The sequence below is a fragment of the Anomaloglossus baeobatrachus genome, chromosome 2 (genome assembly GCF_048569485.1).
Source record: "Anomaloglossus baeobatrachus isolate aAnoBae1 chromosome 2, aAnoBae1.hap1, whole genome shotgun sequence".
Taxonomy (NCBI): domain Eukaryota; kingdom Metazoa; phylum Chordata; class Amphibia; order Anura; family Aromobatidae; genus Anomaloglossus; species Anomaloglossus baeobatrachus.
Window position 1 is genome coordinate 402,066,468 of NC_134354.1, and position 27,722 is coordinate 402,094,189.

Genomic DNA, 27,722 nt, shown 5'->3' on the forward strand with positions numbered 1-27,722 from the left:
AAAAGATTTACTAGACCATGTTATTTTGGCCATGTCTGTAGTCCTGCAAATCACCTGCTACCTGCCTTCATCCTTGACAGCTCTTCTGATTTGTAGGCCTTGTGATATCATTGCATTGTTGTATGAAGTACACATTACACCAGGCCAGTCTGCTGGCAGATAACACGAGGTTTCCAGGGCTCTGGTCTGGCAGCCAACTACCAACCTGGCAACTGGACCAGCATTCTGTGAATCCTTTTTCTCAACTCTATTCCTGCTGGTTGTAAGCGCAATCACGATTTTATATTTTTACTGCTGACAATTGCAAAAGTATAGGGTGCTAAAAACAACCTCACAAATTGGCAAGTAAAATGACCCTAGCCTCCCTATCATTTATTATAAAGGTTGCAGGCCTCAATAAATCTCCTAAAAAAAAAAATGTTGGTTGATTGATTGATAAATCAATAAATAATAATAATTTGTTACATGTCTCCACCAACTTAATATGCATTAAATATGCAGAAAAAATATACTAATTTAATTTTGGCATCAGCAATATGTTTCCTAATGTAATATAATGTTATGTTATATCTCTATTAAGACTTGACGTTTCAACAAACGAGTGGATAGAGTGCAATCAAATTCCAGCAAAAATCTGCAAGTTTCCTGTAAGTGGACTTACTGAAGGAAACACATATCAATTCCGCGTTAAAGCCCTCAATCAAGCTGGAATGAGTCATCCTTCAAAGCCAAGTGAACCTGTGACTATGAGAGATCCAGCTCTAGAGAAAAAATCCACAGGTTTGTAGAAGACATTTTTTACATGATGATAATTTGAAATAATCATTTAGATTTGTATGCACCTCCCTTAACATGTTTTCACAGCAAGATAACTAAGGAACACACTTGCCAAGCAGATGCCTAAAAAAATTAATCCATTGGAAATTATGGGATTATTATCATCATTAATTATCATTAATTATGGGAATGATTATATGAATTAAATTGCTGAAAATACATAGCAAAAATTCAAAGGCGGACATATTATTGGAGCAACCTGTGCAGCCACATGGGTGCCCAAGAATGAAGGGGACCATTTCTACCTCCAGAACAGGTGGAATTGTGCTTTATTGTGCATTATGATGAGCTATTGGACTGCAAAGGCGCATATATTGTTCTTGCACAAGAGGCCTTTTCTGGACGTCCCTGCATAAATATAAATATACTAGCTGTACTACCCGGCTTCGCCCGGGTTAATAATTATTATTAACAAAATAGAATGTATTAACATTCCCAGGATAGAATGTATAAATAGAATGTATTAACGCGCGGGATAGTAACTGTCTCTCTGTTTCTCTCCCATTCTCTGTCTGTCTCCCCCTCTGTATATATCTCTCTGTCTCTCTCTCTATCTCTTTGTCTGTCTGTCTCTTTCCCTGTCTGTCTATCTATCTCTTTCCCTGTCTGTCTATCTATCTCTGTCTCTTTCCCTGTCTGTCTCTTTCCCTCTCTTTCCCTCTCTTTCCCTGTCTGTCTCTTTCCCTCTTTCCCTGTGTCTCTCTCTTTGTCTGTCTCTTTACCTGTCTTTGTCTGTCTCTTACCCTGTCTGTCTCTTTCCCTCTCTTTCCCTGTCTGTCTGTTTCCCTTTGTCTGTGTCTGTCTCTTAACCTGTCTCTCTCTTTCCCTCTTTTTCCCTGTCTGTCTCTTTCCCTGTCAGTCTGTCTCTTTGTCTGTGTCTGTCTCTTTGTGTCTGTCTCTTACCCTGTCTATGTCTGTTTCTTACCCTGTCTGTGTCTGCCTCTTTCCCTGTCTGTGTCTGTCTCTTTCCCTGGCTGCATTGTGACACGCCAACATTCCATATAAGGGCGTGGCTGCGCATTCTTCTGAAGTTCTGGCTGCACTGTGGCTCCCAGCTCCATTCGTTTTAATGCAGGCAGGTTTTTTGGTGAATAACTCTAAAGAGTGGGGTTAAAATTTCCCCTCAAAACATAGCCTATGACGCTCTCGGGGTCGAGAAGTGTGAGTGTGCAAAATTTTGTGGCTGTAGCTGCGACGGTGCAGATGCCAATCCCGGACATACACACACACACACACACACACACACACACACACACACATACACACATTCAGCTTTATATAGTAGATATACAATGTGGCCATAAAATAACCTAAGAGGTTTTGAGCCGTGTGCAGACTGACCCAGTGGACAGAATTGCCTGAAAAGTGGTGTGAATGCTATTCAAGGCATGAGGAAACAGAAAGGCATCTTTAAGAATTGATGATGATACATTTGAGGCAATAGGGTTACTGAGTGTTCAGCCAGGGCGTGGAGAACTTCGTGCACTGCTGTTTCCGGCAGGGTTGTTCATGTCCTGTTCCACGACGGCAATGGCAATGTCCTCCACAACCTCTATGCTTACCGGTCGTTGCCCGCACCCTGGCAGAACACTCAGTAACTCTGCTGCCTCGAAACGTGTCATCATCTGTCTCAGTGAAGTTTTGATACAAAAAAAAATTTAAGACGCCTTCCGTTTCCCCATGCCTTGAATTGCATACATAGCAATTTTCAACCAACTCTGTCCACTGGGTCAGTCTGTACACTGCTCCAAAGACCTTTGGTTATTTTACCACCTTGTATATATTACAGAATACAGGATTTGATTCCGTACTTCAGATTGTCAGTTTAGCCAACACGTGTGAAACAGAAAAGCATAAATAAGACAAGCTCAATGGGTTGCTCTTGTTTTGTGTAATATGTATTAAAAGTGCATGTATATTAAAGAAATGTGAAATACAGTCATGCTTGAAGGTCATGGCACCCTTGAATTTGTTCAAGAAACTTATACATATTTTGTTATTCACATATTTATTTCCTTTATGTGTAAGGAAATAAAAGGAAAATTTTGATATACTTTCATACAAAACCCCAATAATGGGCAGGACAAAATTGTTGGCACCTTCATCTTAATATTGGCTGCACACCCTTTGGATTAAATAACTACAATCAATCTCTTCCTAAACACAGCGACGATGACAACGACGTCGCTGCTACGTCACCATTTTCTGTGATGTTGCAGCGATGGCCCGTCGCTGTCGCTGTGTGTGACATCCAGCAACGACCTGGCCCCTGCTGTAAGTTCGCCGGTCGTTGCTGAATGTCCAGCTTAATTTTTTGGTCGTCGCTCTCCCGCTGTGACGCACACATCGCTGTGTGTGACAGCGAGAGAGCGACGAAATGAAGCGAGCAGGGAGCAGGAGCCGGCATCTGGCAGCTGCGATAAGTTGTAACCAGGGTAAACATCGGGTAACCAAGGGAAGACCTTTCCCTGGTTAACCGATATTTACCTTCATTACCAGCGTCCGCCGCTCTCGCTGCCAGTGCCGGCTCCCTGCTCTCTGCACATGTAGCTGCAGTACACATCGGGTAATTATCCCGATGTGTACTGTAGCTAGGAATGCTGGGAGCCAGCGCTAAGCAGTGTGCGCGGCTCTCTGCACATGTAGCACAGCGACGCGTGTCGTTATGATCGCTGCTGCTTCTGCTGTGTTTGACAGCTAAGCAGCGATCATAACAGCGACTTACAAGGTCGCTGCTACGTCACAGAAAAAGGTGACATAACAGCGACGTCGCTGTCGCTATGTGTGAACCCAGCTTTAGGGTATGTATACATGATCACAAGACACTGCATTCTAGACAGTGTCATTCTTCTTGTGGACAATGACTGGAAAGACAACAGAAGTGAAGATAAGTAGAGTTGAGCGCGGTTCGTGGTTCGTGGTTCTCCAGTTCTAGGCTCGAGTGATTTTGGGGCATGTTCTAGATCGAACTAGAACTCGAGCTTTTTTGCAAAAGCTCGATAGTTCTAGAAACGTTCGAGAACGGTTCTAGCAGCAAAAAAACAGCTAAATCCTAGCTTGGTTTCTGCTGTAATAGTGTAAGTCACTCTGTGAATCACACTATTATGACATTTCAGTGTATAGTGTGCGGGAACAGCGCCTTCAGATCACTGCTGTTTGTATAATGGCGATCGCCATTTTTTTTTTTTTTTTCTTGTCTTCCTTCCCTAAGCGCGCGCGTCTTGTGGGGCGGGCCAGCATGTCAGCCAATCCCAGACACACACACAGCTAAGTGGACTTTTAGCCAGAGAAGCAACGGCATGTGTGATAGAATGTCCATGTCACATGTCCCTGCATTATAAAAACGGACATTTTCCTCCAGGACGCCATTATCTCTTCTGCGTCTTTGGTGTCAGACATCACTGTCGCAGCTCCGTCTTGAGTCCTATCGCCGATACAGCTGTATGCGCTCCATACACAGCGCTGGACAGCTTAGGGAGAGCACTTTCTAGCAGTCCTTTTAAGGGCTCAAACCGGCAGGGTCAGAGTTAAGGTGACAGGTCCTGAAAACAGCGCCAGCGTCTGTGTAGCCAAGGTCAGGGATTTCCTCCCTGCATTTCCCTATTAGGAGGGAATAGAAAGGCAGGCTTCCATTCCTCTACCCAGAGCCCCAAAATCCTGGCACTGTACCCTCCTGTCCTCTGCACACTCCAACTCATGATAACTAAGCCATTATACTAGCAAACACTCAGTGTACCTAGTGGCATCCTAAACGTGGCTATTGGACTTTGCTATAGTCCCACTAGTGCAAAGACATTTGCAGAGCGCGTCTGCCTGCGTTGCACACTCCAACTCATGATAACTAAGCCATTATACTAGCAAACACTCAGTGTACCTAGTGGCATCCTATACGTGGCTATTGGACTTTGCTATAGTCACACTAGTGCAAAGACATTTGCAGAGCACGTCTGCCTGCATTGCAGACTCCAACTCTTTTTAACTAAGCCATTATACTAGCAAACACTCAGTGTACCTAGTGGCATCCTAAACGTGGCTATTGGACTTTTGTCTATTCACACTATTGTAAACATATTTGCAGCACGTCTGCCTGCATTGCACACTCCACCTTTTTTTAACTCAGCCATTATACTAGCAAACACTCAGTGTACCTAGTGGCATCCTAAACGTGGCTATTGTACTTTTGTCTATTCACACTATTGTAAACATATTTGCAGCACGTCTGCCTGCATTGCACACTCAAACTTTTTTAAACTAAGCCATTATACTAGCAAACAGTCAGTGTACCTAGTGGCATCCTAAACGTGGCTATTGGACTTTTGTCTATTCACACTATTGTAAACATATTTGCAGCACGTCTGCCTGCATTGCACACTCAAACTTTTTTAAACTAAGCCATTATACTAGCAAACACTCAGTGTACCTAGTGGCATCCTAAACGTGGCTATTGTACTTTTGTCTATTCACACTATTGTAAAGATATTTGCAGCACGTCTGCCTGCATTGCACACTCCAACTCATTATAACTAAGCCATTATACTAGCAAACAGTCAGTGTACCTAGTGGCATCCTAAACGTGGCTATTGGACGTTTGTCTATTCACACTATTGTAAACATATTTGCAGCACGTCTGCCTGCATTGCACACTCCACCTTTTTTTAACTCAGCCATTATACTAGCAAACACTCAGTGTACCTAGTGGCATCCTAAACGTGGCTATTGGACTTTGCTATAGTCCCACTAGTGCAAAGACATTTGCAGAGCATGTCTGCCTGCATTGCACACTCCAACTTTTTTAAACTAAGCCATTATACTAGCAAACACTCAGTGTACCTAGTGGCATCCTAAACGTGGCTATTGTACTTTTGTCTATTCACACTATTGTAAACATATTTGCAGCACGTCTGCCTGCATTGCACACTCAAACTCTTTTTAAACTAAGCCATTATACTAGCAAACACTCAGTGTACCTAGTGGCATCCTAAACGTGGCTATTGTACTTTTGTCTATTCACACTATTGTAAACATATTTGCAGCACGTCTGCCTGCATTGCACACTCAAACTCATTATAACTAAGCCATTATACTAGCAAACACTCAGTGTACCTAGTGGCATCCTATACGTGGCTATTGGACTTTGCTATAGTCACACTAGTGCAAAGACATTTGCAGCACCTCTACCTGCATTGCACACTCCAACTCATGATAACTAAGCCATTATACTAGCAAACACTCAGTGTACCTAGTGGCATCCTAAACGTGGCTATTGGACTTTGCTATAGTCCCACTAGTGCAAAGACATTTGCAGAGCGCGTCTGCCTGCATTGCACACTCCAACTCATGATAACTAAGCCATTATACTAGCAAACACTCAGTGTACCTAGTGGCATCCTATCTGTGGCTATTGGACTTTGCTATAGTCACACTAGTGCAAAGACATTTGCAGAGCACGTCTGCCTGCATTGCAGACTCCAACTCTTTTTAACTAAGCCATTATACTAGCAAACACTCAGTGTACCTAGTGGCATCCTAAACGTGGCTATTGGACTTTTGTCTATTCACACTATTGTAAACATATTTGCAGCACGTCTGCCTGCATTGCACACTCCACCTTTTTTTAACTCAGCCATTATACTAGCAAACACTCAGTGTACCTAGTGGCATCCTAAACGTGGCTATTGTACTTTTGTCTATTCACACTATTGTAAACATATTTGCAGCACGTCTGCCTGCATTGCACACTCAAACTTTTTTAAACTAAGCCATTATACTAGCAAACAGTCAGTGTACCTAGTGGCATCCTAAACGTGGCTATTGGACTTTTGTCTATTCACACTATTGTAAACATATTTGCAGCACGTCTGCCTGCATTGCACACTCAAACTTTTTTAAACTAAGCCATTATACTAGCAAACACTCAGTGTACCTAGTGGCATCCTAAACGTGGCTATTGTACTTTTGTCTATTCACACTATTGTAAAGATATTTGCAGCACGTCTGCCTGCATTGCACACTCCAACTCATTATAACTAAGCCATTATACTAGCAAACAGTCAGTGTACCTAGTGGCATCCTAAACGTGGCTATTGGACTTTTGTCTATTCACACTATTGTAAACATATTTGCAGCACGTCTGCCTGCATTGCACACTCCACCTTTTTTTAACTCAGCCATTATACTAGCAAACACTCAGTGTACCTAGTGGCATCCTAAACGTGGCTATTGGACTTTGCTATAGTCCCACTAGTGCAAAGACATTTGCAGAGCATGTCTGCCTGCATTGCACACTCCAACTTTTTTAAACTAAGCCATTATACTAGCAAACACTCAGTGTACCTAGTGGCATCCTAAACGTGGCTATTGTACTTTTGTCTATTCACACTATTGTAAACATATTTGCAGCACGTCTGCCTGCATTGCACACTCAAACTCTTTTTAAACTAAGCCATTATACTAGCAAACACTCAGTGTACCTAGTGGCATCCTAAACGTGGCTATTGTACTTTTGTCTATTCACACTATTGTAAACATATTTGCAGCACGTCTGCCTGCATTGCACACTCAAACTTTTTTAAACTAAGCCATTATACTAGCAAACAGTCAGTGTACCTAGTGGCATCCTAAACGTGGCTATTGTACTTTTGTCTATTCACACTATTGTAAACATATTTGCAGCACGTCTGCCTGCATTGCACACTCCAACTCATTATAACTAAGCCATTATACTAGCAAACAGTCAGTGTACCTAGTGGCATCCTAAACGTGGCTATTGGACTTTTGTCTATTCACACTATTGTAAAGATATTTGCAGCACGTCTGCCTGCATTGCACACTCCACCTTTTTTTAACTCAGCCATTATACTAGCAAACACTCAGTGTACCTAGTGGCATCCTAAACGTGGCTATTGGACTTTGCTATAGTCCCACTAGTGCAAAGACATTTGCAGAGCACGTCTGCCTGCATTGCACACTCCAACTTTTTTAAACTAAGCCATTATACTAGCAAACACTCAGTGTACCTAGTGGCATCCTAAACGTGGCTATTGTACTTTTGTCTATTCACACTATTGTAAACATATTTGCAGCACGTCTGCCTGCATTGCACACTCAAACTTTTTTAAACTAAGCCATTATACTAGCAAACACTCAGTGTACCTAGTGGCATCCTAAACGTGGCTATTGTACTTTTGTCTATTCACACTATTGTAAACATATTTGCAGCACGTCTGCCTGCATTGCACACTCCAACTTTTTTAAACTAAGCCATTATACTAGCAAACACTCAGTGTACCTAGTGGCATCCTAAACGTGGCTATTGTACTTTTGTCTATTCACACTATTGTAAAGATATTTGCAGCACGTCTGCCTGCATTGCACACTCCAACTCATTATAACTAAGCCATTATACTAGCAAACAGTCAGTGTACCTAGTGGCATCCTAAACGTGGCTATTGGACTTTTGTCTATTCACACTATTGTAAACATATTTGCAGCACGTCTGCCTGCATTGCACACTCCAACTCATTATAACTAAGCCATTATACTAGCAAACACTCAGTGTACCTAGTGGCATCCTAAACGTGGCTATTGGACTTTGCTATAGTCCCACTAGTGCAAAGACATTTGCAGAGCACGTCTGCCTGCATTGCACACTCCAACTTTTTTAAACTAAGCCATTATACTAGCAAACACTTAGTGTACCTAGTGGCATCCTAAACGTGGCTATTGGACTTTTGTCTATTCACACTATTGTAAACATATTTGCAGCACGTCTGCCTGCATTGCACACTCAAACTTTTTTAAACTAAGCCATTATACTAGCAAACACTCAGTGTACCTAGTGGCATCCTAAACGTGGCTATTGTACTTTTGTCTATTCACACTATTGTAAAGATATTTGCAGCACGTCTGCCTGCATTGCACACTCCACCTTTTTTTAACTCAGCCATTATACTAGCAAACAGTCAGTGTACGTAGTGGCATCCTAAACGTGGTTATTGTACTTTTGTCTATTCACACTATTGTAAAGATATTTGCAGCACGTCTGCCTGCATTGCACACTCCAACTCATTATAACTAAGCCATTATACTAGCAAACAGTCAGTGTACCTAGTGGCATCCTAAACGTGGCTATTGGACTTTTGTCTATTCACACTATTGTAAAGATATTTGCAGCACGTCTGCCTGCATTGCACACTCCACCTTTTTTTTTTTTTTTTTTTTCCAATTTAAGATTTTATTAATTTTCCAGGAAATACAAAATTAGAACATACATCCATACTATTGCAAATGAAACAGATCAGAAGTTAATGCTAAACCAAGCCTTCGCCGGCTTCGCAACATTCTATGGATGGTATAAATGGAACATAGATAATCACTTAAAAAAAAAAACAAAACAATAAAACGATAAATCAAGGAGAAGATATTCAAACAAGAGGAAGTCACAGAGTCTAGAGAAATAGGGGTAGTGCAGAGAAGGGAGAGAATAGAAAGCAGAGTGAGGCGACCGGGACTGATGCAATGTCCGTTGAGCTGAAAATTTGTCAAAAGTGCGGTGTGAACTATCTGGAAAAGAAAAGGCCAGAATGCCCCCCGTCCGGAGGTTAAAGTAGTTCAAGAAGTGTTTTACTAGACAAGAAGGAGTCCCATTGGAACCACTTGGAGGCCGTTTCCACCGTCTGCCCTCGAGATTGGGCCATCACCATTTCCATGCGGTGAATAACATTTACCTCTGTTATCCACTCATCTACCGTCGGGGGGTTAGGATCTTTCCACCGCCGAGGAATCACGGTCTTGGCGGCCTGGAGAAGGTGGCCTAGGATCGATTTCCTAAAAACCTTTTCTGATACGTCAAAGATATACAGTAAAACTGCCTCCGGGCGACTGGGGACCACAATTCCTGTGGCCCCCCGTATGGCTGCCAGTACCTTGCTCCAAAAGACTGACAGGCTCGGGCAGTGCCACCAGATGTGGGACATGGTGCCTCCCGAGGCTCCACATCGCCAGCAAGAGTCAGGTATTTCGGGGCACCACGCGTGTAGAGACGCCGGAACCCTGTACCACCTGGAAAGTATTTTATAGCTAGTTTCCTGCATCCTAGTGGCAATCACGGACCTGTGGGTCAGGCGATAACAACGTTCCCATTGGCTCCCAGTAATCGGTTGGTTGAGCTCTAACTCCCAAGCTTTACAGAAGCGAGGAGGCGACGCCTCTACTGTACTCGTCAGAAGCTTGTACACCCTTGATATAGCATGGCGCGTATTAGAGGAACCAGTGCATTGATTTTCAAAAGGGGTTTGGGGTGAGGGGTGAGTCATGATAGTATCTTGGGAAGTCAAGAAGTGCTTGAGTTGGGCATATTCAAAATGAAAACGTAGTTTAAAATTACAACTCTCTACTATCTCCTGAAGTGGGATAATGGACCCCCTCGGAATCACTCGATTTAGCCTCAAGGGGTTCAATTTCGTGCTTCCTAGAAAATTGTTGGATGATGCCCCCGGCAGAAACTCCGGGTTGTCCGTCAGTGGCATAAGGGGCCCTCTAGGTTGGATCAGGAGATTACGTGACGGCCCAGAGTGCACCGTTTTCAGAGTCTGCTTGGTGCTATAAGACATCTCAATCTTATGTTTGGTGAGGAGTGGCCAGGTCCACGGCAGGGTCGGAATTGATAAGGGGCATATTTCTTGTGCCAGGCTAACCCACAGTTTAGAGCTAGAATTATGTAGAAGATCCAAAACCCTGGCATGAGCTGCCGCCAAGTAGTATCGCCTACAATCGGGCAGCCCCGTTCCTCCTGCACCTTTGGTCCTAGTCAAGACGCCACTTCCAATACGAGGGCGTCTTCTAGACCAGACAAATCTACCGAACATGCGCTGCATCTTGGCCCAATAGGTTGCCGGTACATAGACCGGGGCCGTCTGCAGCAAATATAGCAATCTCGGGAGGGCCGTCATCCTGAGTGCACTGATCCTGCCAAACCATGAAAGAGTGCCCCCATGCCACCGAGTCAGATCCCCCTCGAGCCGTGACAGAAAACTCTGGTAGTTTAATTGAAAGAGTCTGGATAGGTCAGATGGAATCTTGATGCCTAAGTATCCGATGCTACCATGGGGTGGCCATCTAAAGGGGAAGTTTGGTTTTATAACATTTACAGTCGATTGGGGCAAGGAGATATTTAGGGCCTCTGATTTATCAAAATTAATTTTAAAATTGGACCACTTACTAAACCGGTTTAGTTCCAACATTAAGGACGGGAGGGATGTGGTGGGGCTACTTAAATATACCAGAAGATCGTCGGCGAAAGCAGCGCATTTATGCTCCCGATTGGCAATCCTAATTCCCCGTATGTCTGGGTTAGCCCGGATGGCTGACAACAAGTGTTCCATGACTAATACATATAGTAACGGTGACAAGGGGCAACCCTGTCGTGTCCCGTTTCGGATGGAGAAGGGTTTCGTCAGAGTGCCATTAATCCTAAGGAGAGCAGTCGGGGAGTGATATAACGCCATAATTTTAGACGAGAAAACTGGCCCCAGGCCTATATGGTCTAGGGTCTGTGATAACGACTGCCAGGAGACTCTGTCGAAAGCCTTCTCAGCATCCAAAGACAGTAACATCATGGGCAGCTTTTTATTGTGTGCATGTTGGATTAAATCCAGGGTTTTTATGGTATTGTCCCTTGCCTCTCTACCTGGGACAAATCCAACCTGATCAAGGTGGATCAAGTTAGGGAGCAAGGGGCTAAGTCTGTTTGCCAAAAGCTTGGCATAAATTTTTAAATCTACGTTAAGTAGTGATATTGGTCTATAACTGCTACATGTCATGGGATCTTTTCCGGGCTTTTGAATTAGGGAAATATGAGCTGTGGTGGAGTGGGGCGGAAAGGGGACTGAGTCCGAGATTGAATTGAAGGAAAGGAGCATTAGAGGCGCTAATTGTTCCGAGAAGGATTTATAAAATTTGGCGGGGAACCCGTCAGGGCCAGGACACTTATTGCCCGGGGTATCGCGAATCACTGCCAATAAATCTTCCAGTAAAAATGGACTTTCCAGGTTGTCTATTATAGAACTGTCGGGACATCTAAAAGGTGAGGGCATTGAGGGATTTACATCACTCGGTCTATGGGGCTTGACAGGTAGATTATACAACTTGGAATAATAGTCATGAAAGGTATTTGAGATGTCTGGGGTGGCGTAAAGTAATTCGTCGCGTGAGTTCTTGATGCAGGGAATGAGGGTGTGAGCTCTGCCCTCCCTCAACGCGTTTGCTAACAACCTGCCGGGTTTATCCCCAAACTCATAAAACTTCCCCTTCCCTACCTGTATCAAACGCTGATATGAGGAATCAAGCAGTTTCTTAACCTCGAATCTAGCCTGTAGGAGTGCCCGTAAGTTCGTGGCCGATAAAGCTTGCTTGTGGATGAGCTCCAGCTCAGATACCCTATGGAGAGCTTTTACTATGTCTTGGGCTTTCTCTTTCTTGATTCGAGACCCATGCTTAATAAAAATGCCACGTAGGACACATTTCAGTGCCTCCCACTTATACGTGGGGGCTGTGTCATCTACTGAGTGGTCCTCCATGAATCTTGCAATGGAGGTCTGGATATCCGAAAGGCAAAGCTCATCCAGTAGCAATGACTCGTTCAGACGCCACGACCCCCTAGGAGCCGTAAGGGAGGGGATCTCAATCGTGCAATATACCGGCGCATGGTCTGACCATAATATATTATCCATTCTCGTGTGTTGGACCCAAGGGAGCGCGCTATGTTGTACCAGTATGTAATCAAGACGGCTATATGAATCCTGGGTGTGGGAATAGAAACTGTAGTCTCTGTCCGATGGGTGTTGTATTCTCCAGGTGTCGAACAGCTGCATGCGTAGTAAAGCTTTTTTAATTCGTTTGATAGTGGTGTATGCAATACTGGATTTCCCTTTTGAGTTGTCTAAAGTAGGGTCCAGGGTGATATTAAGGTCCCCACATAAAATCACCGTACCTTGTATCAGGGGGATCGCGGTACTGATCAGGCGGGAAATAAAACTATCCTGTTTTTGATTTGGGGCGTACGCGTTAATTATCGTGAAGATGTGGGTCCCCACCCTCAGTGAGAGAATAATGTATCTGCCAAGACTATCTGTCGTGCACTTTATGATTTGATGTGGGAGGGATTTATGGATGGCTATTGCCACACCTTTTGAGCAGGAGTCAGGGTTATCCGAGGATACCCATGTCCGGTAATATTTATTTTTAAGAATAGGGGCATGTCCTTGTTTAAAGTGTGTCTCCTGTAAACACGCTATTCTCACCTTCTGTTTATGAAGATGATACAATATCTGTGTCCTTTTCTCCGGAACATTGAGGCCCCTGGCATTGAAAGAAGCGATGGTTAAGTCCGCCATCTATAAGAGAATAAGTCATTAGAGATATTTAAGAAAGAGAATCGGACACGTTCAGCCCGGCCACCGAAGATATGGAGAAGGGGAGACTTGAGGAAAGTAAGAGGTAGTGGGAAAAAAAGGAAGAAAGAGAAAAAAACAAGAAGAACAACAGGCAAAAAAAGCCTAGCATAGTTAACTGAATCCGAACAAACGTTCCTAGGGAACATATCCGCCTCATCTAGGCAGGACAGAGGATCCCAACCTATTTGGGGAAAAAGGAAGTCCGACATATCCGAGCAGAGCTCCATCTATACTAAGAAAGAAAAAACATTATGGATAACCATAGACACCGGTAAAGGTAATAAATTCTTATGGGATACGGGCTATGAATAGACTGGAGGGTATCATGTGGAAGCCACGTGAGCCTCATTACTGTAAGAGGTATAAGTCATACACACTCCACCTTTTTTTAACTCAGCCATTATACTAGCAAACACTCAGTGTACCTAGTGGCATCCTAAACGTGGCTATTGTACTTTTGTCTATTCACACTACTGCAAATCTATGTGCAGCACCTTTGCATGACACCCTCCTGCTCTGTTTTTAATAAGCTATAATGATAGCAAAAAATACTGCCATTTAGTGGCATCATAGAACTGGCTGTTGTATTCCATTAGTGCCCCACTGGTGACAAGCTATTTCTAGCACCTCTACATGACACCCTCATGCACATTTTGCTACGCTAATGTTATAGCAAACTCATGGAATTCATTGCTGCATTTCATAATTCGGAGGGATAGAAAGTCAGGCTTCCTTTAGCTTTTCCTTCTGTTCATAGACAGCATCTCCAAGAGCAATTTCCCCTCCACGTCTAAGTGTGGAGAGGCAGCTAGTGCGCATGCGTGTGCCGATGTACCCCAGCTGCAGCATAATTACAGTGTTTCGCCTAGTGAGTATGCTCAGCCTGAATGTGTTATTCCTGACGCTAAGTCTTCTTTTCGGGATACAGCGCATGCTCCCACACTAAGTGTGAAAAGCCTCTTTGCACAGGTGCTTGCATTCCGTGCCGGGTCTAAGTCCTGTTTTGTGCCTAGACACCATGCTAAAGCTGATAGTCTTTTTTCAGAGACTGTATTTCATGCTACTGAGCATGCTCAGGCACTTCCTGCATCAGAGACTAGGTCCGGTAATGAACTCTTTGGCCCTGGCCCTGATGTGGGGGTCCCATATAGACCACAGGGCATCAGGTGTCCTCCCAAATGGCTTGCAGAGGCCCACACCTATGACTTGTCACCGCATTATTGATGGTCAGACGATGACTGGTGAGGTGTTTGGGTCATGGCAGCCATGAGGTCATCATTGAAGTTGCGGTTCCAAATAGGACGCTAGTTATGCCACTCATGACGTGTCACTCTACTTTTGTCTCCAGGAGGTGCATTGTGGTTCACCCTGGTTTGGGGCGGACCCAGGTTATAAAAGGGGCTGGAGCCAACAAGGAGGTGCGCAGTCTTCTATTATGCTCCGAAAGAGCACACCTCCATGTGTTGAACCCATTGCGGCTTTAGGCCAGAGGTAGGCAGGGATAGGGTGTCGATGCAGGCCACCACCACAGTTGGTAACGCAGAACGGTTAAGACCAGCTCCTGTCCTACCAGTCCTGCTTGTGCAGCCCAGTGGCATTAACAGGCCTGCTGCTGCTGATGCGCCTGCTGTCCACAGGTGTGCCCCTACGCACACGGTCAGCGTACTCAATGGCCCCTGTGTTGTTAACAGGGAGTTCCTGGGCTGGGTGGGCATGTGGACCCTGTGACGCTAACAGGGCTCACAGTCTCCAGATCCGAATGGCGTCTAACTCGGTTCAGGCTACTATTAGTTTCATAGCCACACAGCTCTGTATCCTCCACCTAACCTTCCAGTTGCCAACCTCTCCTTTTCCAACTGGGAGCACGGTGGACACTGACTGCTGATGGGGATATATACCTTTCTCTTTCTTTTCTTATTAATTTTTGTTATATAGCGGTAACATAGTATATACCACTTTATCCAAATCTGCCAGTCCCACTGTAACAGATGGTGTTTCTTCAGCAAATGTTACTGTTGCTTAACCACCAAATCCACGGACCAAAACTTTTTTCCCCTTTCCAACACACCTGTTCCTCTTTCCACCAGCATCTGTCCTTTTTCAACTCATTTTGGTATATGACCAAAAGTGCAACTCTGCAGGGACACCGTACTCAACGCCATCTCAGCACAGCAGCCATCCCTCGGTCCCTCCGATGTGGACAAGTAAAAGACCATTTCCTCATATCCATGACAAAGCGTTGAGATTCACTCTGTGCAGCACTGGTGTTTAGTGGAAAAGTAGATCTAAGATTGCGTACCACATTCTGCAGATACTCCTGTATACGTGCGTCCATTTCTATGGCAGGAATTATTTTGCCAAATTTTGTCTTGTACCGGGGATGTAACAGTGTGGCAACCCAGTATTCTGGATTACTTTGAATTCGTACAATCCGAGGGTCATGTTGTAGGTAGTGCAGCAAGAAGCCGCTCATGTGTCTTGTGCATCCAGGAGGACCAAGTCCTTGGTGTGTTGGTGGCAGAGAGGTGAGAATCGTGCCTCCTTCCTCTGCCCTCTCCCCACAACCTCGCACAACCGAAATGTGAGCAAGCTCTCACTCATCTGCTGAGTCTTCCATGCCCATCGCCAGTTCGTCCTCCATTTCTTCATGGGCTCCTGCACCTTCCTCAACACTTTTTGCTGATACTATGCGCCCTTGTTAATCCCTCTCCCTCACCATGACTGCCGCATAGGTGCCGCTGACCATCTGGACCTCGTAGATCTTGTTATCCCTTCCGCATATGACTCCTCCTGTACTTCCTCCCCTTCCTCTTGTCCCAACACCTGACTCCGAATAATAATTACAGTGCGCTCCATCATGTAGATGACCAGAATTGTCACGCTGAGAATGACATTGCCAGTGCTAAACATCTTCGTCGACATTTGTAAACTGTGTAGCAGGGTGCATAGGTCCTTGATCTGACACCACTCCAGCAGCGTGATCTGCACCACCTCTGGATCAAGTTATCCCAGGCTATATGTCATAACGTATTGCAGCAGGGTTCGGCGGTGCTGCCACAAACGCTGCAACATGTGCAGATTCAAATTCCTGCGTGTGGGCACATCGCATTTCAGGCGTTTAACCACCAGACCTAAAGACTTCTGTAGCGACGAAAGTTGTTGAGCTGCTGTGTACGCACGATGGAAGTGAGCACATAGCGAGCGTGCACGCTGCACAAGGCCATGTAGGCCGTGATGGTGTTTTAAAAATTGCTGGAGAATTAGGTTCAACACGTGAGCCATACAAGGCACGTGTGTCACATTGCCCTGACGATGGCCCGCAGCCAGGTTTGCATCATTGCCGCACACGGCTGTTAAGTCACCAACGGAGTCCGCTCCGTAAATTTGTACTCCGGTCGCCAGGTGACAACGTGTTCCTTTCATGAATAGTGCTGATGATGGGAGAGGAGTCGATGCCAGCGGCGCAGGTGGACGCAGGTTATGCTCACCCACTGGGCTGCATTACCTTGACAGATGCAGAATCTCTGGCTGAATGTAGCTGGTGGGTATCTCACAGATGAAATACCATCATTCAGCTACAACCAATGGGAAGACACCACACCCTTTTTTATGCCCATCCTGTCTGCAGACCACTGCCAGACATAGCTATGACCTCTGGTTACTTTTACCCCCAGTTCAGTTTTATGATTTTGTGTGCTTGTTACCTGACTACTTTTCCTGCTTGCTGTTTATGTACCTTGTTGGCCGATCCGCATTTCACCTCTGCTTGTTTTCTGATTAAGTCCTGGCCGTCCCATTCTGTTCCTGTTCCTCAATTAATGTTTTGACCCTGCCTGACTACTATTCTCTGGAACTGCAGCCTTCCACAGGTATTAATCACCTTGGGCCCTGTGCAATTCCTAATCCCTGTATAGGGGTTAAAGGGTTTCAGGGTTCTAGGGGTCCTGCTTGGTGAGTGGCTTCCCTCTAGCCTATCATTAACAGCCCATCTGAGTGTGTGGATCAAGGAAGGCATTACACCGTGCTCTCTGCAGAAGGCTATGTGGGCCAGGATAGTGCTTTAAAAATTGCTGGACAACCAGGTTCAACACATGAACCACACAAGCCATGTGTGTCACATTGTCACAGCGAAGGGCCGCACCCATGTTTGCATCATTGTCGCACCCGGCCTTCCCTGGCTGCTGGTTGAGTGGAGACAACCATTGATGAAACTCGGTATCCAGAGCTAACCGTCCACAACTTCTCAGCGGTGTGACTCACATTTCCCATATATTTCAAAGTAAAACTTTGACCGCCTGATGGCATTGAGCTCTGCTGCCAGCATAGTAAGGAGGTGTGTGGTAGTCCTTGTGCGCAGTTACAAGGAAGGGTGGCCTGACCACACAGGGTTTGCGCCAAGGTGGAGGACCCACACGAGGTTGAAGAGGCAGAAGCAGTGTATTAACTTCTACATACAGAAGAAGGATTGAAACAACTCGTGGGGACGGCAAGACTTGTACAGCAGACCCTTCTCCATCTCTCACCATAGTTTGCCAGTGCCCAGTCAGTGACATGTAATGACCCTGTCTATGCTTACTGGTCCAAGTATCTGTGTTGAAATGCACCCTGTCGCACACAGAGTTTCTCAAGGAAGTGGTGATGTTGTGTGCGACATGCTGGTGTAGCGCGGGCATGCTTTTCTTGGAGAAGCAGTGGTGATTGGGCATCTTGTACTGGATCACAGCGACAGACATAAGGTCTCTAAAATCCTGTGTGTCCACTAGGCGGAAAGGCAGCATTTCGGTAGCCAACAGCTTACAGAGGGATAGAGTCAACCTCTTAGCTTTGTCATGGGTCGCAGGAAGTGGCCTTTTATTTGACCACATCTGAGGGACAGAGATCTGGCTGCTGTGAGTAGACGGTGTTGAGTAGGGTGTCCCTGGAAAAATGCAGGTTTGTGAGGAAAGTGCAGGCGGAGACATGATGTTGCCTTCATCCAACGTTGGTGCTATCGATGTCTGAGAGAGCTGTACACACTCACTTGTTTCCCCTTCCAAACCAACTGACGACCTACCAAGCAAACTGCCTGTTGCGGTTACAGTGGTGGTTACAGTGGTGGAAGTTGTGGGTGGAAAAACAGGTGTGACAGCTGTCCCCACAGTCCTAGAAGATGACGAGCGCGCGGATGCACTGGAAGGGGCAGGCGGTGGATGGTTCGCTCCGCTAGGCCGCATTGCAGCACGGTGAGCTTCCCACCGGGCCATATGATATTTATTCATGTGACGATTCATGGAAGAAGTTGTCGAACTGCTGAGGTTTTGACCTCTACTAAGAGAACCATGACAAATTTTACAGATCACATAATTTGGGCGATCTTTTTCTATGTCAAAAAAGGACCAGGCTAGGCAAGGCTTAGAGGCCATGTGACCTGTTGATCCACCCCGAATAATGCTCAGAGGCAGAGTGGTGGCTGAGGATGCAGTTGTAGACGTGCTACCAGTGCTCCGACTCTGTCCAGGAAGGCGCAAGGTAACTTCGTCGTCGGTTGCATCCTCCTCCACCGCCTCTGTTGACCTCCTCGAGTGTCTGACTGTGGGTTGACAGTAGGTGGGATCTAGAACTTCATCATTCTTGCCCTGACCGAATATTTAAGTTGTCATCCCAATCGGGTATCTGCGTCTCATCTTCATCAGTATGTTCCTCATTGTCTATAACCACAGGTGTTGGAAAGGCAGCATTTTGGTAGCCAACAGTTTGCAGATGCTGAAAGTCAACCTCCAAGCCATGTCATGCCCTTCTAAAAGCATGTAAAATACAGCGAGGGGACTCCAACCACAGTCTCCCTCGTTTCCACTAACTGGGCCACACACACCCCACTTGACTGACATCGGTTGACCCCCCTTTTGAAAAAGAAAAAGATGCTTTGCATGAAGCACTCTCAAAAATGCGCGTGCCTTTCCCGTCCCCTGGCTGACCCAGGGGAAGAAAAGTCCTCTGAGAGCCATGACTTGTTCATCTTGGTTCTTTTAGAAACACAGCGAGGGGACTCCAACCACAGTCTCCCTCGTTTCCACTAACTGGGCCACACACACCCCACTTGACTGGCATCAGTTGAGCCAATTTTCAAGATGAAAAAGATGCTTTGCATGAAGCACTCTCAAAAATACGCGTGCCTTTCCCGTCATCCGGCTGACCCAGGGGAAGAAAAGTCCTCAGAGAGCCATGACTTGTTCATCTTGGTTCTTTTAGAAACACAGCGAGGGGACTCCAACCACAGTCTCCCTCGTTTCCACTAACTGGGCCACACACACCCCACTTGACTGGCATCAGTTGAGCCAATTTTCAAGATGAAAAAGATGCTTTGCATGAAGCACTCTCAAAAATACGCGTGCCTTTCCCGTCCCCTGGCTGACCCAGGGGAAGAAAAGTCCTCTGAGAGCCATGACTTGTTCATCTTGGTTCTTTTAGAAACACAGCGAGGGGACTCCAACCACAGTCTCCCTCGTTTCCACTAACTGGGCCACACACACCCCACTTGACTGGCATCGGTTGACCCCCCTTTTGAAAAAGAAAAAGATGCTTTGCATGAAGCACTCTCAAAAATACGCGTGCCTTTCCCGTCCCCTGGATGACCCAGGGGAAGAAAAGTCCTCTGAGAGTCATGACTTGTTCATCTTGGTTCTTTTAGAAACACAGCGAGGGGACTCCAACCACAGTCTCCCTCGTTTCCACTAATTGGGCCACACACACCCCACTTGACTGGCATCAGTTGACCCCCATTTTCAAGATGAAAAAGATGCTTTGCATGAAGCACTCTCAAAAATACGCGTGCCTTTCCCGTCTCCTTGCTGACCCAGGGGAAGAAAAGTCCTCTGAGAGCCATGACTTGTTCATCTTGGTTCTTTTAGAAACACAGCGAGGGGACTCCAACCACAGTCTCCCTCGTTTCCACTAACTGGGCCACACACACCCCACTTGACTGGCATCAGTTGAGCCAATTTTCAAGATGAAAAAGATGCTTTGCATGAAGCACTCTCAAAAATACGCGTGCCTTTCCCGTCCCCTGGCTGACCCAGGGGAAGAAAAGTCCTCTGAGAGCCATGACTTGTTCATCTTGGTTCTTTTAGAAACACAGCGAGGGGACTCCAACCACAGTCTCCCTCGTTTCCACTAACTGGGCCACACACACCCCACTTGACTGGCATCAGTTGAGCCAATTTTCAAGATGAAAAAGATGCTTTGCATGAAGCACTCTCAAAAATACGCGTGCCTTTCCCGTCCCCTGGCTGACCCAGGGGAAGAAAAGTCCTCTGAGAGCCATGTCCACATTGTCAGTGGACAGACGCGTGTGCTTATCTGCCAGCAGACCCCCAGCAGCACTGAAGACAGGTTCCGAGAGAACGCTGGCTGCAGGACATGACAAGATCCCCAAGGCGTACGTGGCGAGCTCAGGCAATTTATCCAGATTGGAAGCCTAAAATGAGCAGGGCTCAAGTTGCACAATAATGGAATCGATGTTTCCTTGCATATACTCATATATCTGTGTGTCCTCCTCTTTTTCCTTGTCCAGCTGTTTTGTTTTCGCATGAGTATATGTCCTTGTCACTTTCCCATGTGTTTGTGTTGTGTTGTGAGTTGTTTGTCACCTTTTGGACACCTTTGAGGGTGTTTTCTAGGTGTTTTTCTGTGTTTGTGATTGCCTGCCATTGTTTCCTATGCAGTTCGAGTTCGGTTCGTCGAACGTTCGACGAGCCGAACTCGAACGGGACCTCCGTTCGGCGAACCGGCCTCGAGCCGAACCGGGACCGGTTTGCTCATCTCTAAAGATAAGGTCTTATCCAGGATAACAACAAACCACAATTGGAGTAGAAAGACTAACCTTTTGTAGTTGTGAAAAGTCACAACCACTAAATTAGAATCTAACAGGGCTGTCACAACTCACCATTAGGGTAAGTTCACACAGTGCATTTTTCGCGGCGTTTTTGCGCAGTTTTCGGGTGCGTTTTTGCTCAGAAAACTGCATGACTTTGCTTCCCCAGCAAAGTCTTTGAGTTTTCATTTTTTCTGTCTGCACACAGCGTTTTTTTTCAGCTGCGTTTTTGTGGTGCCACAAAAACGCAGCATGTCAATTATTCCCGCATTTTTCACTGCGCTTTTCATCCATTGAGTGCAATGGGATGTTGAAAGACGCAATGAGAAACGCAAATAGGTGCGTTTTGGTGCGTTTCTAAGACCAAAAACGCAGCTATAAACGCAGGAGGTGGGTAGTAAAGTGACATGTACAGGAAGAGGATTCCTTCTGTCGGTAAACACAGAAGCGTGAATCCTCCCGGTACCGTCACCGCCGCTTCCACCTCCCGTCCTGGGCATGTATGCTGCCGTGCGGTGCCATGTCTGGGCGGGAGGTGGAAGCGGCTGCGAAAACAAAAGTGAAAAGTAGAAAAAAAAAAAAGTTATACTCACCTGTCTGCAGCCTCCCGGTGCCATGCCCGCTCCCATCTCCTCTCACGGTATCGCCGCTCCGGGTGTGTGCAGTCTCCCCGGGCAGTACGATAGATGCAGGACCTGGCGATGGATCACCTGATGCAGTCACCTGACGCATCAGGTGATCGTAAGTCTCGGGCTGACGCCAGCGGCCAGCCGGCTTCACCTATCAGCGGATGCGTCAGGAGACTTCATCCCTGATTACCGGCAGCTGCTGCAGCGATCGGACGGGATCAGACTCCGCTGCAGGAGCTGCCGGTAATCAGCACATAAGTATTTTTTTTTTTTTTTTGCACCGATGCATCTGCTGATTGTATAATCGGCTTTTATACAATCAGCTGATGTGTGATGTGATTCAGGCACTTGATCCTGACACACCATCTGATCGCTTTGCCTTCCAACAAATCCATCAGATGATATTGGATCCGGATTGGGCGGCGCGGGACCCTTGACCCACGATTACTGCGGAGGGGGGTTCTTTATTTCAATAAAGATGGAGTCACTAATTGTGTTGTGTTTTATTTCTAATAAAAATATTTTTCTGTGTGTTGTGTTTTTTTTTATCTTTACTAGAAATTCATGGTGGCCATGTCTAATATTGGCGTGACACCATGAATTTCGGGCTTAGGGCCAGCTATACAGCTAGCCCTAACCCCATTATTACCCAGCGAGCCAGCCGGCATCAGGGCAGCTGGAAGAGTTGGATACAGCGCCAGAAGATGGCGCTTCTATGAAAGCGCCATTTTCTGGGGTGGCTGCGGGACTGCAATTCACAGCGGGGGTGCCCAGAAAGCATGGGCACCCTGCACTGTGGATTCCAATCCCCAGCTGCCTAGTTGTACCCGGCTGGACTCAAAAATTGGGCGAAGCTCACGTCATTTTTTTTTTAAAATTATTTCATGAAATTCATGAAATAATTAAAAAAAAAAGGGCTTCCCTATATTTTTGGTTCCCAGCCGGGTACAAATAGGCAGCTGGGGGTTGGGGGCAGCCCGTACCTGCCTGCTGTACCCGGCTAGCATACAAAAATATGGCGAAGCCCACGTCATTTTTGTTGTTTGAAATCCTGCATACAGTCCTGGAAGGAGGATGCTGATACTTGTAGTTCGACAGCTGCTGTCTGCTCTCCTGCATACACTATTGGATGGAGGATGCTGAGCCTTGTAGTTCGACAGCTGCTGTCTGCTCTCCTGCATACACTATTGGATGGAGGATGCTGAGCCTTGTAGGTCTGCTCCCCCTGACTCTCCCTCAAGCATACAGTCTTGGATGGAGCATGCTGAGCCTTGTAGGTCTGCAGCTGCTGTCTGCTCTCCTGCATACACTATTGGATGGAGCATGCTGAGCCTTGTAGTTCTGCAGCTGTCTGCTCTTCTGCATACACTAGTGGAGAATGAAGAACACATTGAAGAAGGAAATGACATCAGACCTTTTTTTTTTGTTCACTGATAAAAAACGCATAAAGACGCAGTGAGCAAAAATGCAGGAAAACACAGCAAAAAAACGCACCAAATCGCGGCAAAACGCGTGCGTTTTTTGCCGCGTTTTTTTGACGCGGGTGCATTTTTGTGCGGTTTTTGCCGCAAAAAAACGTGCAAAAACGCAGCGTCAAAAAAACGCAGTGTGTGAACCTAGCCTTAGACTTCACTAGATCAATGTGGCTGGATGAAAGGGTTAAAAGCCGCACTGCCATAGAAGCATTCTCTGATTAAGGCTGATAGATGATTGTGATCTTAATTGTCAACACATTTCAGAGATATTTCTCCTTTCTCAATATCAAGATTTTGTGAAAACGCTAGTGTTCTCCATAGTATAATGTAGCGTCCGTGCCCACGATCAGGATTCTGAGCGATGAGACCACTTGCATCTCCACAAACATAAATTGACATGCTGCAGCTCGTAAGCTGCACTGCATGTCAGTTTCCGCTGCGTAAAGAAGCACAGTGGGCATGGGATTTCTATCAATCTCATCCACTATGCTTCTACTGTACAACGCAGCATTTTGGACGCAGCGAAAATGGCGCACCCACCTTTACACCTCTCAACTGTAATTTTGGATCACACTTCTTTTGCAAATTGTTACAGGTCTCTAATATATGAAGGGTGCCTTTTCCCAACTGCAATATTAAGATCTCTCAACTGGTGTTCAATGGGATTTGGATCCTAACTCATTCCTGGCCATTTCAGAACTCTCCAGCACTTTGTTTCCATCCATTTCTGGGTGCTTCTTGAACTATGTTTGGGGTCAATGTCCTGCTTGAAGACCCATGAACATGGACCCAAAACCAGCTTTCTGAAACTGAGCACAACATTGTGACCCAAAATTCTTAAGTAATCTTCAGATTTAATGATGCTTTTCACACACTGAAGGCACCCAGTGCCAGAGGCAGCAAAACAACCTCAAAACATCTTTTAACCTCCACCATATTTGACTGTAGGTACTGGGTTCATTTCTTTGTAGGCCTCATTACACTTTCAGTAAATAGAATAATAATGTACTTTACTAAAAAACTCTATCTTAGTCTCATCTTTATATAAGACACTTTCCCAGAAGGATTTTGTACTCATGTATATTTTGGCCAACTGTAGTTAGCTTTTTATGTCTCTGTGTCAGCAGTGGGGTCCTCCTGGTTCTCCTGCCATAGTGTTTCACTTAATTGAAATGTCAATGGATAGTTTGCGCCGACACTGATGCAGCCTGAGCCTGCAGGACAGATTGACTTTCTTTGGAACTTGATTGGGACTGCTTATCAATCATTCGGACTATCCTGTATTGCAAACTTTCATCAATTTTTCTCTGCCGTCCACATCCAAAGAGACTAGCTACAGTGCCATGGGTTGTAAACTTCTTATTTGGCACACCGTGGACAAAGGAACATCAAGATCTCTGGAGTTGGACTTGTAGCCTTTAGATTGCTGCTATTTTTCAACAATTTTGGTTCTCAAAGCCTCAGACAGTTCTCTTCTCCTCTTTTTATTCACCATGCTTAATGTGGCACAAACAGATACAGAATGAGTAAACTTCTCCCCTTATTATTCGGTTTCAGGTGATTTTCATATTGCCCCCATCTGTTACATGCCACAGCTGAGTTTCAATGAGCAACACATGCTTGAAACAAAATTGATTACTTACAATTTAGGAAACGTGCCAACAATTTTGTCAGGCCCATTTTTGAGGTTTTGTGTGAATTTATGTCCAATTTTCTTTTTTTTCCTCAGTTTTCTATTGTGTTGTTACAAAACACTCAAAGGAAATAAATATGTATATGAAAAACATGTTCAATTGCAATCATTTTCTGGGAGAAATACTTTATTTTCTGGAATAACTTCAAGGGTGCCAACACTTTCGAGCATGACGGTATATAAAAAGCCATGTTTTATTTTTATCATACTATTTTACTTCTCTTTCTTTTTGCATTTCCAGTCATTCCATATGATGAAGCAAGAGTAATTACAGTCAATAAAGAGGATCTTGAAGGTAAGTACACAAAGAAATTGTATATGAAGTAGAGGAATATGTGTGAAGGCCAATAAAGGACATGTAATGTATTTTATAGGATTACAAATTTCGCAAAATTTATAAAGATCAATGACATCTTTATGTACGTAGCAAAGATGCAGTAGCTCCCTTAAAGGGGTTGCCCCATGCACAAAGTACATTTTTAATGAATAGATATCGGAATAATAAAAAATTCCACAATTGGATGTGTTTAAAAAAAAGTTCCTGTTCTGAGCTAATCTTATATATGTTTCCCTGCCATGTACTGTGTAATGGTCGTGTCTGACCATAAAGGGACAAGGTCTGATCATACCACATCTCCTGGGCAGGGGAAGGACACAAACAGTATACAAACATTACAGCATAATACATAGTACATTCTCTATCTCCATGGGGATTTTTATGCCTAGGATGTGATCCCGTCACCCCCCTTTTTAATGGATATTTAATAAATATTTATTTTTATCGTACTTGGACGTGGATGCTGGATTCTTCTTTGCATTTGAAACATTACAGCATAGTATCACAGCTAATTCTTTCTGTGAGGTAAAACTATTTTTAAATGCAGGGAAATGTTTTACCTTGCAGACAGCATAGGCTGTCCTGTATGTATACTCATTATTTCCTCCCCTGCCAGCAGATATAGTATTATCCGACCATGTCCCTGTACAATCAGACATGGCCATTACACAGAATTGATCAGTCATTAGCAAAATTCTCAATTCTGAGGAAAAATCTGTATTCAGTGAAGCCTTTCCCATTAGATAGGAGCTGGCAGTTGGTACTGATGAGATTCTATGTAGATAGAAGAGGGAGGAGCTCTTCATCTAGCTCCACCCTCTGCCTCTAGCTCCTCCCTCTTCCAGTCATCATAGAATCTCATCAGTAATAACAGCGATGTCAGTAATGGGAAAGTCTTCACTGAATACAGATTTTACATCAGAATTGAGACTTTTGATAATGACAGATCAGTTTTGGCAGAGAAAGAAGCAGATTTATCTGATAACACATATTACAAAGCTGCTTATTTTTACGTGTACTATTGATTTATGAAATAAGGATGGAAATGACAGTTCTGCTTTAAGACATGTAGGAGGAGTGCATGACCACTACAGAGGCAGTTGCAACCCCCTTATGTATAATGCATCATAAACAACATAATATTATGTCCCTCAAGAGCACTATAATGTAATGACTATGACTATTTTCTGTTCACTCATTCCGATTAAAATAGATGACGTCAAAGTGCCAACAGCGCCAAAAAATGTTCATGCCTCAGAGGTCACTGAAGACTATATCGTGCTTTCATGGGACGAACCTGATCCATGTGGCAAGGAGCCTATTACATACTATATAGAAAAGGTAATAATAATAATACTAATACTTAACATTGCTAAATTGGTTAATATGGGCATGCAAAGTACAGATTATGGTTCAAATTGCCACAGTAAAATGTACTATGTATTCAGCATTTCCAATTATGTGTCTATTACTAGTGCATTGAAGGAAGTAACAGATGGGAGAGGATTAACCTGGACACCAGACCCCGTTCTCCACGGTTTTCTGTGATGGATCTTGAAAAAGGCAAATCCTACTGTTTCCGGGTACAAGCTACAAATAAATATGGAGTCAGTGATCCATCTACTCCAAGTTCTCCAATCTCTCTCAAGGCTACATTAGGTGACCGAGTCCATTCTATTTACATACATTTTGCATTTCAAGTCCCCTATTGTGGAGTTCAGTGGAGGTCCAGTGGTTAGACCGCCCACTGATCTACTAATTAGCACTTATCCTGTAGCGAGGTGATAGCATCTTGAAACTGGAATACCTTGTAATTCTTCTCCACACACACGTGCCACCTAAATTCCACAATATGATCATATAGCGGTTTATGAACCATGATTAAGGCTTTGTATAACTGAAATGCATTGGTTTCTTCATCCTAGTTGTTTTTACATTTTTTGGGATTTCTGACTGCCAGATGTTTTTTTCAATGGAAGAATAAACGGACGTTTTACTCTATCATTCTTCACTGTGCTCCGGGTCATGCTTTGTTGGATTTCCATTTGTCTAATACATTCATCGGTCACGTTCTCTGTGTCGGTTCCGGTCTGTCCCAGCGTCATGTCAGCGCACCTGTCGGATCACTTTGCGGAGCAGCAGTTACAATGTTAGGCTATGTTCGCACGTTGCGTTTTTTACCGCGTTTCCGCAGCGTTTTTAGCGGCAGCGTGTTTGCGCTAAAACGCATGCGTTTTTGTTTTCCAGCAAAGTCTATGGGAAAAGCAGAAATCCTGTCTGCACTTTGCTTTTTTTTCTGCAGCGTTTACTTTGCATATTTTGGGTCAAAAACCATGCTGAAAAAGAAGCGGCATGTCAGTTGTTTTTGCCATTTCTCCAGCGTTTCCTTAACATTGGAGTCAATGAGAAATGGCAAAACGCAACCAAAATCACAATTCCTGCGTTTTTCA

The 27,722-nt window shown here is 44.9% G+C and overlaps 1 protein-coding gene across 1 annotated transcript in view; it reads left to right on the plus strand.

Moving 5' to 3' along the window:
- Nucleotides 1–27,722, plus strand: part of MYOM3 (myomesin 3) — a 284,293-nt gene that overhangs the window by 154,034 nt on the left and 102,537 nt on the right. The window contains exons 13-16 of the mRNA XM_075336099.1: nt 581–780; nt 25,177–25,230; nt 26,486–26,613; nt 26,748–26,931. Coding sequence (XP_075192214.1) covers nt 581–780; nt 25,177–25,230; nt 26,486–26,613; nt 26,748–26,931 — 566 coding nt within the window. The remainder of the gene's footprint in view (nt 1–580; nt 781–25,176; nt 25,231–26,485; nt 26,614–26,747; nt 26,932–27,722) is intronic.